Source organism: Asparagus officinalis, chromosome 1, assembly GCF_001876935.1.
Source record: "Asparagus officinalis chromosome 1, Aspof.V1, whole genome shotgun sequence".
NCBI classification, from domain to species: domain Eukaryota; kingdom Viridiplantae; phylum Streptophyta; class Magnoliopsida; order Asparagales; family Asparagaceae; genus Asparagus; species Asparagus officinalis.
Genome location: NC_033794.1, coordinates 66,903,087 through 66,917,745, shown reverse-complemented (window position 1 = coordinate 66,917,745; position 14,659 = coordinate 66,903,087). Strand labels below are relative to the sequence as shown.

Below are 14,659 nucleotides of genomic sequence, written 5' to 3'. Positions count from 1 at the left end.
GAATACAACGTCTCTGCTTTTGATGACTTTCTTGTTCTATTCATCCCAGAACTTATAGCCAAACTCATCACCACCATAGCCAATAAAATAGCATTTCAAAGACTCAGTGTTAAGTTTGTTTCTAACATGATCACTCAAATGAGCATATGAAACACAACCAAAAACTTTTAGGTGAGAAAGGTTTACCTTCTTCCCACTCTATACTTCTTTAGGTATTTTGTGCTCCAAAGGCACTGATGATCCCCGGTTGATCAGATAGGTAACTGTGTTGACAGCTTCTTCCCATAATTACTTTGGGAGTCCTGCTTGAAGTCGTATGCTTCTAGCTCTTTCAGTCAATGTTCTGTTCATTCGTTCTGCTATGTCATTCTGCTGAGGTGTACCTGGCACTGTTCTCTCCAATCTGATGCCACTCTCATAGCAAAATTTCTTGAACTTTGAATCTTCATATTCGCCTCCATTATCTGATCGTAATTTCTTGATCTTTAACCATGTTTCGTTTTCTACCATAACCTTCCATCTCTTAAAGACTTCAAACACTTCTGATTTGTGTTTTATGAAATAGACTCAAGTCTTCCTCGAGTGATCATCTATGAAAGTCACAAAGTATAACCTTCCACCAGTGGACTGTACTGATACTGGACCCCACACATCTGTGTGAACTAGCTCAAACTTCTCTTCCTTTGGTGTTCTGCTAACTCTTTTAAAACTTATTTTATTTTGTTTCCTGAAGATGCAACTTTTACATAAGTCAAAATCAGCTGACCTCAAACCTGGTAACTTTCCAATCAACTGCATAACCTTCAGGCCTTTACTACTCATGTGACCAAGCCTCCGGTGCCACAAATTTGGATCTTCTTTACTTTCAACCACTATAATGGATCCACATGTATTTGTCATCATGTAAAGAGATCCACTCTTCGTACCACGAGCAACAATCATAGACCCATTGGTAACCTTCCACGTATCACATGCAAAGGTTGATGTATCCCTCTTTTGCTAACTGTCCTATGGAGATCAGATTCTTCCTTAAGCTAGGAACATGCCTCACATCATTCAGCTTCCATATAGACCCATTGAGTTTAATTTGCACCGCTCCTTTTCCAGCTATATCACACAGTTGATCATCGCTAAGATAGACTTTTCTTAAGTTTCCTAAAACATAGTTCTCAAATAAATCCATATTTGAGGTAGCATGAAATGAAGCTCCTGAATCTAGTACCCATGATTCTGTCTTGCTCTCCAATGAGCAAATAAGGGCATCATCTGATTCTCCTGAGACGATGTTCGTTTCAGTCTTGCTCTCCTTGTCTTTCTTGGGTTCCCTACTTTAGCAGTCAATCTCTTTCTTGATTTTGCGATTTCTAAATCTTGACCTGACGTTCCTCGAATTAGGTCCACCACGACTATTCCCTCTATTTCTGTTTCTATTTCTGCCTCTGCTCTCAAAATTCAATGCTAACCCTGAATTAGAAACTCCTTCTTCTTGTCTTCTTATCTCCTCAGTCATAATCATGTCTACAACTTTTGAAAACTTTAGTTTTGATTTTCCACATGATCCGCTAATCGAAATAACGGTGCCCTTCCAACTATCAGGTAACTGACCAAGTATTAACAGAGCTTGAATTTTATCATCAAATTTAATATTGATGGAGTTTAGTTGATCCGTAATCTCATTAAACTCATTCATGTGTTCCTTGAATTTTTGGCTCTCGGACATCCTCAAATTAAACAGCTTCTTTATGAGATGTACATTATTCGTCGCAGAGGGTTGTTCATACATACTAGATAGCGCAGCTATGAGATCCGCCGTCGAATTCTAATTCTTGATGTTGAAAGCTACAGATTTGGACAGGGTCAACCTGATTGCTCCAAGGGCCTTACGATCTAATAGCTTCCGCTCTTCATCCTTTATATTCGTCAGCTTCTCTCCCAATGGCAGATATAGATCCTTCTGATAGAGGTAGTCTTCCATCTACATCTTCCAGAACCCGAAGTTTGTCCCATCAAACTTCTCGATCTTGGACGTCTCCTTCTCAGATCCCATGTCTCTGACCTCAAATCGTCTGCACCGAACCTGGTCACTCTGATACCAATTGATAGGGTTTTATCTAACCCCCTGATACGATTTGAAAATAGAGATGAGAGAGAAGAGAGAGAAAACAATCACACAAAACACAGAAGATTTACGTGGTTCACTTCTCGATGTGAGAAGCTACGTCCATGGCCGTCGTAGGAAAAAATTTCACTATTTTTATCAATCTTACAAGTTGTCCTAATCTCCCTTTTAATAACACAAGGGTTAATACAAACAGGATTCTAAAACAGTTCAGCAAAAACGAGCTCATGCCCAAAAAACCCGACTCACGGTCGATCATAAAAAATCCTAAGACCAAATTTGATTACAGGGTTTGGCGCGGTCAACCGCACATGATGTCGTGGTCGACCGCAAAAAGTCCATAAACTTTTCGTGGATCTATGCACGTTCGCGGTCGACCGTTGCGCTACTCGCGGTCGACCGTGAAGCGTCCAAGCTGATTCCTTCGACGTTTTGCCTGAACTTCATCGCCATCGTTCCTGTTTCTCTAATTTCTCATGTTTCCTCTTCAAATAAGGTATAGAGTAAGTCGGATAGTTAGGCTCCACATATCCTAACAGCTTCTGAACTAGGCTGCAGATTGTACACTGAGGACCTTCTTTCATTTATTATACTAGTGTGCACCCCGAGCAAAGCACGACCCCCTATTTTTTAAGTATTGCATTTTAAACTCACTTTCCTCTAAGTTTTAATAGATTATTGTATGTTTAAAATTAGGAATTGTATCTACTCCTCTCTACTTAAAGGATGATCCAAATTTTAATACATTTGATTTATGAATCATATCTACTCCTTCATATTTAGAGGACAATCTAAGTTTTTAATACATTTGATTTGATTTATTGTTTATGATACAGTAAAATACTGTAACATAGATAGTAACTTCAAAAAATATAGTGGGAGATTTGATTTAATGTTCACGGTACAGTAATTTGCTACAACAGATGAGTGGGGGCGATTTATTGTTCACAACACAGTAGGTATTGTAGCGTTTTTACCGTAGCATGGACAATAACTTAGAGTGCGGAGGGCCAGATCTGGTTTACTGCTTATACTAAGTAATTCACTGTAGCATTTACTGTAGTATAGACAGTGATTCTTAGTATCCTCCTATAAGTATTGAAGAGTAGATGCGTTTTTCCCCTTGAGAAAATGAAAATAGCATAGTTCAAAGTTTCATTGATGAAATCATATTTAAAGATGTTTTAAAAAAAATAGTATATGACAATATGAATCCTAGCAGATGAAAAGTTTAGGTATACCCTTTAGGATGCTATATTGAGTTTCTTTTTTAATTTGGTTGCTTGATCTATGGAAAAATATATTAAGAAATTCCGTCAGTGCATGTATGCTGATCTAAATGCATATACCCTTATAATGTCTGTATTGTGGAGCAGGATAAGGTTTGGCATGAACAAATTTTTAATGAGTCTAGAAGAAAGAAAAGCAAGCAATCACATGAAACTTTGCTTGACCTCAAAGATATGAAGAATATTGTCATGTATGTGTGTATGCACTGATCTCATTCTTGTTAGTAGTGATAAAGGGTATGTATCCAAAATCCCATGCACGTGATGATCTTATTCGATCTCATTTGTATATAGAATCAGGAGCTCACCATGTAGAGAATATTACATGACATTCAGTTTTTTTTATTCATTTAATCTGTCATGACTACTTAGTTTTATTAAGAGCTCAAACAGAAGAACACGCTTTCCAATAATAATGACACAATGAGATCAATTACAATATATATGAGTTAACTGCACAGAGACAGAACCCCTTGTAATATATACTTATCCAAGATTCATTTCTTTGAACTGCACTAGTTAGAATCTTTTAGAAAACAATGAAAACCTCAATAAACGTACACTAAGACAAATTAAACCAACTCAATTATATTTCCAAATAACAAAAAACATTACGTGGCCAAACTATTCCTCTATATATAGCTCACATTATGTTCTCTCAAAATTTCTTTCACTACCTTATGCATTATTACCACAATATGCAAAGGCAAAAAAATGGAATCAAATCAGCGACCAAGAGACAATTGCCTATCGACCTTCTTCTTCACAACCCTTCCTATATCAGAAAGACTGCGCAAAGCATACCCCCTATTCTGCGCAAATCGCGTATAAAGTCCTCTCGTCGACCAAATTGGTGATTTCCCTTTAACATCCTCATTCTTAGTTTCAACCAGAGGCCCGTTCTCTTCAATAGGATTATCCCAAAGATGCAATCCTTCAATTTCTTTACCAAGCGATTTCGGTGATTTAATTAGTTCTTCGCGCTTACTCCATGAGGGACTGTCACAGGTACTGTAAGAGCCAAAGGATGAAGCTCTTGAAGTTCTTGAGGACGAAGATGAAGGTGAAGGTGATGATGCGGTAGGAGAGATGATTAAGTTGCCAAAGCCTTGGATTTCTTTGGAGATTGTGAGTGCTTTCGATCTTTCTTCTGCAAGGTAATCTTCGTCCATTAGTAGTTTTAGTATTTTCTGTGATTTTTTCTTCATACATGCGCCCCAATTGAACCTGACAGATACAAATCATGTCAATGAAGGAGAAAAGAACTGAAAGTTGAAGGAAAAAATGTACGTAGACCCCTCGTAGTAGTACCGATGTTTTGAACTTACTACCCTATAGTTTCATGTTGCAACTAGACCCTTGGGTTAAAGTTTTCTGACACTTCTACCCTCAAATGGGCTCACTAATTTCACCTATGGGCAATATCTGCCAAAATTTCACCCAGCTTAATAGAGTCAATAAACATTTTGATCTAGGGGTCTATCTGCAACAATGAAACTACAGCGATAGTAAATTCAAGATAGAGAAACTACAGGGGTTATATATATACATATACACACACATACAATTAAGGCAAATTTATGGATTACCCTCTTTCATCGACATAATTCATCTTTCCTAGCTCTCCGATGACTCTGGAATCGCAATGGAATTCTTCAAAGATATCTTCAGGACCATGTGTAAGCAAAAACTCAAGAAGAACCAGGGTTTTATAGGATTGCCTCCATTCTTTATAATTGACATATCTTAACCTTTGAAATGAAGAAGAAGGGTAAAAAAATGATATAAACATATATAATCAAATTAATGATAAAGAATAATATTGATAAGAAAGTATTTGTTTACCTCCTGTGTATGACATCAATAATTCTCCAATATTCATCGTTGTCATAAGCTGCCTCTGATATTCTTGTCATGGTTTTTGCATCTGGACCCCATGAATCGCCGCTCGTAGCTTCTTCAGCCAGTCTACAAGAATTCAAACTATTAATATTTCAAAATTTTAAAAAAAAAAATCTTAAGAAGAATGCAATTGACTAATAATCTTTAGAAGAATATAAATGATAAGAAAATAAAAAAAATAAAAAATTTACTACATTTCGGCTTCTGTTACATCAGTGAGGGCCAATTTGGCTGTGTTGTACTTCTCTTGGATAAAAGAAGATGCTTGTTTCTTAAAGTCAATCATTGTTTTCTTCAATGGAGACTCCGGCAACATCATTTTTCCCTCCTAAAGAAAACATTACAAAAAATTATTAGCCGACTCATTAACAAAAAATCAATTCAAAAACTAGAGCTAGAGCTTACATCAACCAACAGATTGCACTTTATAAAGTTATAAGCAAAGTTTGAGCTCTGAGTTTGAAGATAAAAAAAAATAAAAGAAGAGAGTTGTTGTGCATTCAAAGCCTTTAGGCTTTTGAATGGACAAGCTCCAAGAAATTAGCAAATGTTTCTGTTTACCGTTAATTGATTCTGACCATTTCTCCTTTCAAATGGTCTTCCTCTGTTTGTGGCGTGCTTTTAGTTGTGTCAATGACCGGAGTTTTGAGGATTCATGTAATCGAACTCAAATATTTTAATGGGAAAAAAACATATTTGTAGGATCTTGGACAAGTGAGGATTTTTAGTCGGATTTCTTGGTTTCAAATAAATTATAATAACTTTTCATAACTTCTTCGTATGTTTTCTAGTCATTGTGAATCAAACTACTTTTCCCCTTTAAAACTGTCGCACTGTATGATTTTAAATATTACTTTTTTGACTAATATAACTCAACTATGAACAAAAGTAACAACCTTTTGTATCGTTAGTCAAGACACCAGTAATTTAGACACACTCATGGATATTTTGAGATTTAATGATGAATAGATTATAGGAGGAGGAAAAAAAAAGTTCTTCGCTTTAGAAAAATGGACCAGGATTAGAAAAAAGAACAAGAAATGGGCATATATATTTTGAGCTTATGCTCATTTTAGCAATTAGACCCCTTTGAAGTAACTCAAGTCTTCGTTATTCGTTGCAGTAAGAACCTAACCAGTTGCCAAAAGTGGAGTGGTGAGCTTCATCAATGTGTATTCAAGGAAAATGAAAATTTTAGGAGGTCCTCTTATAAAAGAAAATAGAATCGGTATTCTCATAAGAGAACATTTCCGATCCTTCCAAAGATTAAATCAAGCTTCCAAGTCAAAAAGATTAGAGGAGTGCTAGCGACACTCGCGCGAGGCGAGCGCTGCTGTCACTTGCCCAAAAACAGAGTCGGGTTGGGTTTAATTTTGGTCAAGGGTTAGGTTAAGTAAACCCAACCCCACCCCTCTATTTTAGAAGTAACAGCGACACTCACCATGAGGGTCGCTAGCACTCCTCTAATCTAAAAGACCTGTGACTTCGAGTTTCAACAGTTTAAAACCCTCTCAGAACCCAAATTCAGAAAATGATGCCGGTAAAGGATAGTTCGTTTACCTTTCCTTATTATATAAATCCAATAAAGAGAATAAAAATGCCAAAGGAAAACCGCCAGATAAGCAGAATACATCAACACCAGCCCATACTGAAATAATTTTTACAGGGGAATAGAAAAGAGAACAAAAAAAAAGCCAACCAACCATTAATTCTAATTCTATGGCAACTATAAAACCAATGTCTATAATTATCCAGTTTTTCATGATGGATCAGAAAAGGCCTTCAAGCTTGCCCCGCTCTCTCCCTTGCTTGGCCTTAGAAAGATGGTCCACCCAAGAGCCTTACAGAGCCTGTAACCTTTATGTACTTTTTTGCCTCAGCAACAAAATATCTGTCCATCAGAGATCAGTTGTAAAGTATTGAGTATTAACCGGTGTTGGTCATGCTGGGGATTTTGACAAGGCCGTGCCTCTGCCGCCAATGCATCGCCCTCCATGCAATTTATGGTACTGTTTCCGGGGAGCTTTGAGCATAAGCAGTGACAAGACTAACTACCTGCAACTTCAAACAACGCATATGACGTTAGTGAAAGGTAACCTGAAAAGACTTGAGAGTCGGTAACCTGAAAAGACTTGAGAGTCGCCTGGAAAGAAACGCAGTAGTGCACTAAGGGGCTGTTTGGAAAGAGGTTTTTTAGGGGGAAAGGGCTGGAAAGCCTGTCAAAACCCTGCCAAAAGTGCAACTTTTGGCAGGCTTTCCACCCAAATGGCCGCACTTTTGGCAGGCTTTCCCCCTACCCAAATCGCAAACAAACAGCCCCTAAACGGGACAATTACTAATTAGCACTTAAGTACCTTAAAGTTTCACCTACTTCTCATTTACATACCTTAGATGTATTCTGTCGCACTTTCTACCCTAGTTTTTTAAAAGTCATGTTAGTGCCTTCTTTTAGTCAACCGTCAGATATAAAGATAATCATGTACCTTCTGTTAGACAACCGTCAGAATATTCAGTAAGAGATTCCCATGTGATTGTCACATGATGATATAGAATTTTTATATAGTCGTAGCACCAAAAATTAACACCATCTAAATAACTTAACAGAAGAAAACTGTGTATAAAAGTGTAACGGAACACAAGAAGCCTCGAGTGATTCATCCCATTATTGCCAAATCTGCTCACCTGAGTTCAACTCAAAAAGGAGCCTCGAGTGATTCATCCCAGACATCCCCACTTCCATTGGAGGCATCTTCAGCATCATCTTCCATAGAAAGCCTGATGTACTCTCTGTGTGCAAACCGGTCCCATTCTGTCAATGTCGGATCTTCCCGCTCCTGTAAACATAGAAACGTTATCAACAACCATCATAAGTTCTGCACTCGCGGTATTCAATATGAGAAATATGTGGAAATTCCATCCTAAACTCACCTGACGAATTAAAAATGGATCACGAGTTTCAAATGCCATGAACTTGTTGAGATTAAAAAGGATATTAAAAATGTTTCCTGAGAGTTTGCAGCCCTTCAAATCACGCAGAGTAAAGTAGCTCTCATTCTGCACATGGATTATCAGAAATATTTTAGTTGTCCTTAACTAGTTGGCATAAACATACATATGTAAAATATAAGATATGCACAAAATGACCTCTGGCCCAATCATATCAACCATCTGACATAAAATGTCTTCAAAAAGTACTGGTTCCTGAGCCATGCATTCCATACGATGCAATTGCTCCTCATAAAAGAATTGCATCTCGTTGGATGTGAGAATTCCATTTCCATCCAAATCGATGCATTTGAACCTGATTATTCAAATAACGAGTAAAAATATGTAAAGCTTGAATCATGTACAATTTATGAATGCTCGGTTGAGACAGAGTGCTTTAGATGTTGAAGCAGCTTTGTTCTTGTATGTCCTATCTCTGAATGTACTGATCTCACTGTGTCACACGCATTCTATAGTTTCCATAAGAACCAGACCAGAGATCTAATGAACATCAGATCTAATACACATCAAGGTAGGCCTCCAAACTCAACATGTAGCTTTGTCACAGCAAGTCAACAAAAAAATCATAGAGACTTGATTTCAAGTTGACTATCTAATGTTAAAGCATTTTCGGGCTTCGTATCCATGCAGATGAAAGATAAACAAGAAAATGTCTATCTTTGATTTAAGTTTTTAGAAGGTATCCAAGTACCCTGGACTTTATTTCTCTAGGAAAAGCTACACAATGTTTCTAGAGGTGAAACAAGAAGAGAAAAAGTATCCCACAAGAGCTGAGATTTCAGTCTGAAACACTGAATATGAGGATGTCAACAGCTTCAAATGCAAGATGGAAAAAGACGAGCATACCTTGCCATCTTGCTTTAGCAGTCAACCCAAGGCTAATGCTTTTGATGTGATATACTAGATAAGGTTTGAATTCAAACCCAAACTAGAAATTGCAAAAAAATAAAAATTTAAATTCTGATCAACTGCGAGATGGCCTGCAAAACTATTTTAAAACTGCTTTCTTGATATGGCGGATCATCAAGATGAGAAAAATAGGAGAAAAAGTGGGTTTTATCCAGTCTGCTTCAATGAGGATAAGATGACAGAATTTCTTGGGGTGTTTATACACTGGCAGAGTGCGCTAGGTAGAAGCACTAAAGGATTGTGACTGAAGCCTTGAAGGATCATTCAGAAGCGTGACTTTCTGGAATTAAATCTGTAAGATTTTGACCTGAAGCTTTGATGGATCATCCAGAAGAGCAACTTTCTGGAATTAAATCTGACTTATTCCCGTTGTATTATCAATCATCAAAGTTCCCAAAATGAAAAACAGGTATAAAACAGCCCATTAACCAAAGGAGACCTCTAACGTGAAAAGAGAAGAAAAAGATCAACAACGCATGAAAATTGATAACCATGGTAATCAATAGGAATGCGTCTTGTTACCAGTATTCAAGGCTGGGCTCGGATGATTTATCCTCCTCTGCCAGCATAAAATAAACAAAATCTTCATATCCCATTTTCCCTTCCACCTTGCTGGTAAATTTTCTTGGAACCTACAATAGAATTCAAATAACAGAAAGGAAATGGCATACAACATTAGAATCAGATGTTTTATAAGACATTCGCATAATATCTAATGAGGAGCAAATATATACAAACCTGTGAGAAAATTCTATCAACTATTCTGTAAGTAAGCGCATGGTTTCCATATCTAATAAGGTTCTCCTTATCAATCAAGAAGTCATGATCAGAATCCAGCTCCCAGAACTTGCAGTATATCACATAGAAATGCTCATAAGAGAAGTACCTGCGTGAGCTAAGCAACATAAGATCTCGAACTTGATTTTGCTCCCAATGGAGTATGCGCAAAAGTTATGTAGCACTGTAACATCACTTAAATGAGCAGTCTTACAAAACTAGGAAGGACTACAAAATAAGTGAAGGATGACAGAATTGTGTGTCTGTGTCTGTGTCCATGCCTGAGATCTACATTTCTTTTCTTTTTTATTTTCATCTTTTGTAGGTCTTGCATTTTGATCTTTAATTTAAAGGCACAGAGTCACTTCAGTGCAGAGAATACAGATAAAAGTATGCTTGCATCTCGAGGGCAAGAAAACCAAAAAATATTTGGAGTGTAAGAAACAAATTTTGTCATATTGACTTCAAAGATTAGTGCATGGACAATATCTAGCAATATAAAAGGAAAGGACTATTGAGTATAGCATGAAAATTTGGCAAAGTAGCAAAGAATCCAGTGGTTAACAGTTTGCTCGCATCTCTAGGGCAAGAAGACCAAACATTTGAACTCTAAGAAACAAATTTTATCATATTGACTTCGAGATTAGTGCATGGACAATGGCTAGCAATTCTGAATATAGCATGAAAATTTTGCAAAGTAGCAGATATCAATACCGCAAAACTCTGTTAATATCTTCTTCCTCGTCCGCATGCTGCATTGCAGCAATTAGGTTTCCTCGTTTAAGCTCCCTCAGTGTAAGATGGCCATTTCCAGATCTATTTACATAGTAAAATATTCTGTAGATGACAGTTTCCGCTGGTTACAAGATCAGAGTCATGTCAGACAAATGCTGAGGAACTTCAGATTTAAATAAGAAATATAGATGTCAATGGAACTAGGTTACATGAGCTACTACATCAAACCATATCAAGAAGAAACACAACTTGAAATGCAAAATCCATGAATTCTAAGTAAGCTTAATTTATAGATGTTCATTCTTCGATCAAAAAAAGCAAAACAGCAAATAAAGCGAATCTTTTTTAGGAACAAAGGCATCATGTTTAGAGAGCCTGAGATATCCTAACAAGATTAGACAAGAGTGTAGATTCAAGCACAAAAGACATAAGATAAGGAAAAAAAATACACCATATTGAGACAAAACACCACCGCCGGTAAAAGGATCTTAGCAAGAACAAGAACTATAACAACACAAAATCTTTATCCCAACTTTAGAGGTTGGCTCGATGGATTATTTTCTTATCTTCAGCTCTGTTAAAGGGATTCTCCTCAACTAAATTAACCAGTATATCCTTTTTACTTGCCTCCATCCACAATTGTTTAGGCCAAGCATTTCTCCTCAACTAAATTAACCAGCATATCCTTTTTACTTGCCTCCATCCACAATTGTCTAGGCCAAGCCTTTCTCCTCCACTGACTACAATGATACAATCTTACCAATTCGCCTGATTGGTGCACTTATTAGCCACCTCTGCACCTGCCCAGAGAATCTTGACTGGTTGTCTTTAGGTTTATCCTGATCAGAGTCAATCTCAACTTCTGACAAATGCAATAACTATTTGTTCTCTTGGCATATAGATATCCATCCATCTTAGCATTCTCATTTCTGCTACACTAGTTTTTGGATGAACTTTACATTCATGCAGAGAATCTTTATCCTGACTTTAAAGGTTGGCTTCATGGATTATTTTCTTATCTTCAGCTCTGTTAAAGGGCTTCTCCTCAATTAAATTAACTAGTATATCCTTTTTACTTGCCTCCACCCACCATTGTTTAGGCTAACCTCCAGCCCTTTCTCCTCCATTAACTACAATGATACAATCTTTACAATCTTAACAATTCTCCTGATTGGTGCACTTATTAGCCACCTCTGCACTAACTGGTTGTCTTTAGTTTTATCCTCATCAGAGTCAACCTCAACTTCTGACAAATGCAATAACTATTTGTTCTCTTGGCATATTGATATCCATCCATCTTAACATTCTCATCACTGCTACACTAATTTTTGGATGAAATTTACTTTCATGAAGTTGTAGCTTAAACAAAGTTTCTCCACAGTGATACACATTACTTTAAAAAAAGATCGTAGGAATATTGTACCAGCAACTTCCTTACTATGTAGCACGGACACGGATCCGACACGGCCATCCGACACGCCGACACGAGGCAAATCCTAACAAATACATAGGATACGTGTGTTCGACACGTGTGTCCGACACGGACACGACACGACACGGCTTCATGTTATGCGTGTCCGTGCTTCATAGCTTCCTTATACTCCTCACAAACTTGAGCCTTTTGCTTTCCTGAATACATGTTATAAACCAATGTACACTAGTTTAACTAAATATTTCGTATGAATCCCCATTTACTGAAAAATCCAGTGTACCGATAGCAGGAATCATTTTCTAATGTCTATGTGTCCGCCTAGCCAGATTGACATGCTGTCTTCCTCATCCTTCTCATGTGCTACATGCATTCCTTATTTCCCAACATTTCCATACCCAAAATGCCAGTGCAGCCAGTCCAATTGCTATGTATTCTTTTCCACGCCTACATAGCATATCCTGGAGTACAAGATAAGCACCTTCCACTCCTAGTACACCAAAAGTTAATTTGGCACATCATTACTATATATACTAATTCAGTCATACAACTGAACAAACCAGGAATCTGTTGCCAGAGTACAAACCATTACAGATTGTTCAATCCTTTAAATAAGTTAAACACTGAACCAAACAGATATAGAAACAGTCAAAATAACAATAGGCCCACAACAAAGCCTGCTACTTCCACAGATAGATATCTTACGGAAAGCTGGCATTGCTAAAAGTAAGAACAACAAGTGCAGCATGATTCATATCTAATTAAAACCAATACTCTTAAGGAAAAAAATATTCAGCTATCTGCAACTACAAGGAAAACATGCATCTATCGAATAGCCAATAATGCTGCGTGATTCTGTGGATATGACTTGACAATAATACTACTTCTGTAGCCAATAATGCTGCATGATTCTGTACATATGATTTGACAATAATACTACTTCTGTCACTGGTAACACTAGCTTAAAAAAACTTACCGTATCTTTCCTGGAACTCAGGCGTGTTCTGCAAGAATTCCAACCCTGGATGGCTTGCCAAAAGTTCTCGTAGAACAGGTTTGAAGTCCTCCTACACCCACACATTGAACTGAATAAGAAATAGAACTCAAAAACATATGTCTAGGCACTAGATCTGCAAGAATAAAAACTGTATAACAATGTTCACTGCATGTAAGTTTAAAAAAAACAGATATTTGTCATGTTTTATGACATGAACAAGAGGATTTTCCCTTAAACAAAGTGCTGACCTGAGTCAGGTACTTGCGAGCTGGTTGCTTCAAAATTGTGAATATTTGTGTAGCTATGTCCCTCGTCATCAAGTTGCTATCTATCCAATACTTGACGAAGGCATTCCTGAAAACAGTAAAGAAAAGCAGCTACTAAGTGTAGGTGCCTCTAATTAAAAATTAACAGCCAAACAGTTAAACTGAACTAAGAGAGGCTAGTCTTATGTTGTTTTCCTCCCAAGTGATAATTAGAACCCAAAGTGAACTTAGGAACCCCCCCCCCCTCCATCCCCCAACAAAGAAAAAAACAAAAACAAAAAAAATATGCTGGAAATTAAATGCATCGCCAGATTTGCCACACTAATTCTTTATTTCGCGATGTGGAGTAGAAAAAAAATAAAAAATAGTTCCAGATACCACAAAAAGGTGTTTTGCCTCGTGTAGCATATTTGGGGATAATACAACATGGCTAGTTGTGTAAGTATGCATGTCTGTGCCCATTAGTTTTTCTTACACTGACCATGTATATCACTATGGCAAACTTCACCTGATGCCCTTGTACCCTCACATAAAAGCCCTCTATGGTGAGTTCAGTAAGCTCACAAGGGGAGCGATGGTAATTATCACTATAACACAATAGTAAAACCTCTTTGTATTGTGCATGAGGTCATCAAGAATGAAGTACTACTATGTCTACTTTATGTTACGGCATTCAGTAAACCTGATATTCGTAAAGGTACTTAGATGGAACTGATATGTTAGTAAGTGGCCATCGCCTCCACACTATATAAACAATATTCTGTAGCTTACCCCTATCCTCCAATTACACAGTTTCACGTGCCCCTCTAAAGCATGATGTCTTTTTCTTTAGGTCATCGTAAAAAAATGGTTTTCTTTCCTCCAAGAGTTCAATTTTGCATTAAGTGCAACTCCAGATCTCTAACAAGCGCGGAGTGGGGGGGGGGGGGCGGCAGAGCAGTACACCGACTCCTTACACCTGTGGGCTCTTGGAAGGCTCCAGATGTAGAGGGCCTTGCACTGCTCAGGATAGATCATTTCCATCTCTCAAACTCATGCCCTCAAGATCCATTAAAGGAGATGATGGAATTGCATAACATGTAATGTACAAAATTTAGTCTCTTCTTAAAAGTTCAAAATTTGCATATAAAAGCAAATGTTAGGGGGACTCCACAACGCATGAAGATCTATGCAGGCCTGCAGGGTAAACGAAGGGTTCGGAATTACACAGCTGTATACTGCCTTGAATAG

The 14,659-nt window shown here is 37.5% G+C and overlaps 2 protein-coding genes across 5 annotated transcripts in view; both read right to left on the bottom strand.

The window, feature by feature from the left end:
• On the bottom strand, positions 3,900–5,811 carry LOC109842710 (epsin-2). 2 transcript variants are annotated; one of them, XM_020411575.1, is made up of 5 exons: positions 5,716–5,811; positions 5,505–5,638; positions 5,254–5,376; positions 4,998–5,159; positions 3,900–4,635 (listed from the first exon to the last, which is right to left on the bottom strand). In XM_020411575.1, exons 2-5 carry the CDS (start codon positions 5,627–5,629, stop codon positions 4,134–4,136), a joined length of 912 nt encoding a protein of 303 aa, XP_020267164.1. In that variant the 5' UTR covers positions 5,630–5,638; positions 5,716–5,811; the 3' UTR covers positions 3,900–4,133. The 2 variants fall into 2 exon arrangements, with proteins under 2 accessions (XP_020267164.1, XP_020267172.1); XM_020411583.1 differs by lacking the exon at positions 5,716–5,811 and having other exon boundaries at positions 5,502–5,557.
• The window catches only part of LOC109825457 (serine/threonine protein phosphatase 2A regulatory subunit B''beta-like), a 13,284-nt gene continuing 5,476 nt past the window's right edge, over positions 6,852–14,659 (bottom strand). For 2 of the 3 annotated variants that reach the window (XM_020392313.1, XM_020392329.1), the window contains exons 5-13: positions 13,412–13,517; positions 13,143–13,233; positions 10,717–10,858; positions 9,964–10,111; positions 9,748–9,857; positions 8,455–8,611; positions 8,239–8,364; positions 7,993–8,144; positions 6,852–7,365 (exon numbers count right to left, since the gene is read on the bottom strand). In XM_020392313.1, coding sequence (XP_020247902.1) covers positions 8,004–8,144; positions 8,239–8,364; positions 8,455–8,611; positions 9,748–9,857; positions 9,964–10,111; positions 10,717–10,858; positions 13,143–13,233; positions 13,412–13,517 — 1,021 coding nt within the window. In that variant the 3' untranslated portion in view covers positions 6,852–7,365; positions 7,993–8,003. Of the gene's footprint in view, positions 7,372–7,992; positions 8,145–8,238; positions 8,365–8,454; positions 8,612–9,747; positions 9,858–9,963; positions 10,112–10,716; positions 10,859–13,142; positions 13,234–13,411; positions 13,518–14,659 lie in introns of all 3 variants that reach the window. The other variant, XM_020392321.1, reaches the window with a different exon arrangement.

Bases quoted from the DNA above. Each gene is read 5' to 3' on its own strand.
- LOC109842710 (XM_020411575.1), bottom strand. From the start codon at position 5,629: ATGATGTTGCCGGAGTCTCCATTGAAGAAAACAATGATTGACTTTAAG. The intron at 5,377-5,504 runs GTAGTAAATTTT...GAATTCTTGTAG, and splicing joins GATGTAACAGAAGCCGAAAT to ACTGGCTGAAGAAGCTACGA. The intron at 5,160-5,253 runs GTAAACAAATAC...TTCATTTCAAAG, and splicing joins ATTGATGTCATACACAGGAG to GTTAAGATATGTCAATTATA.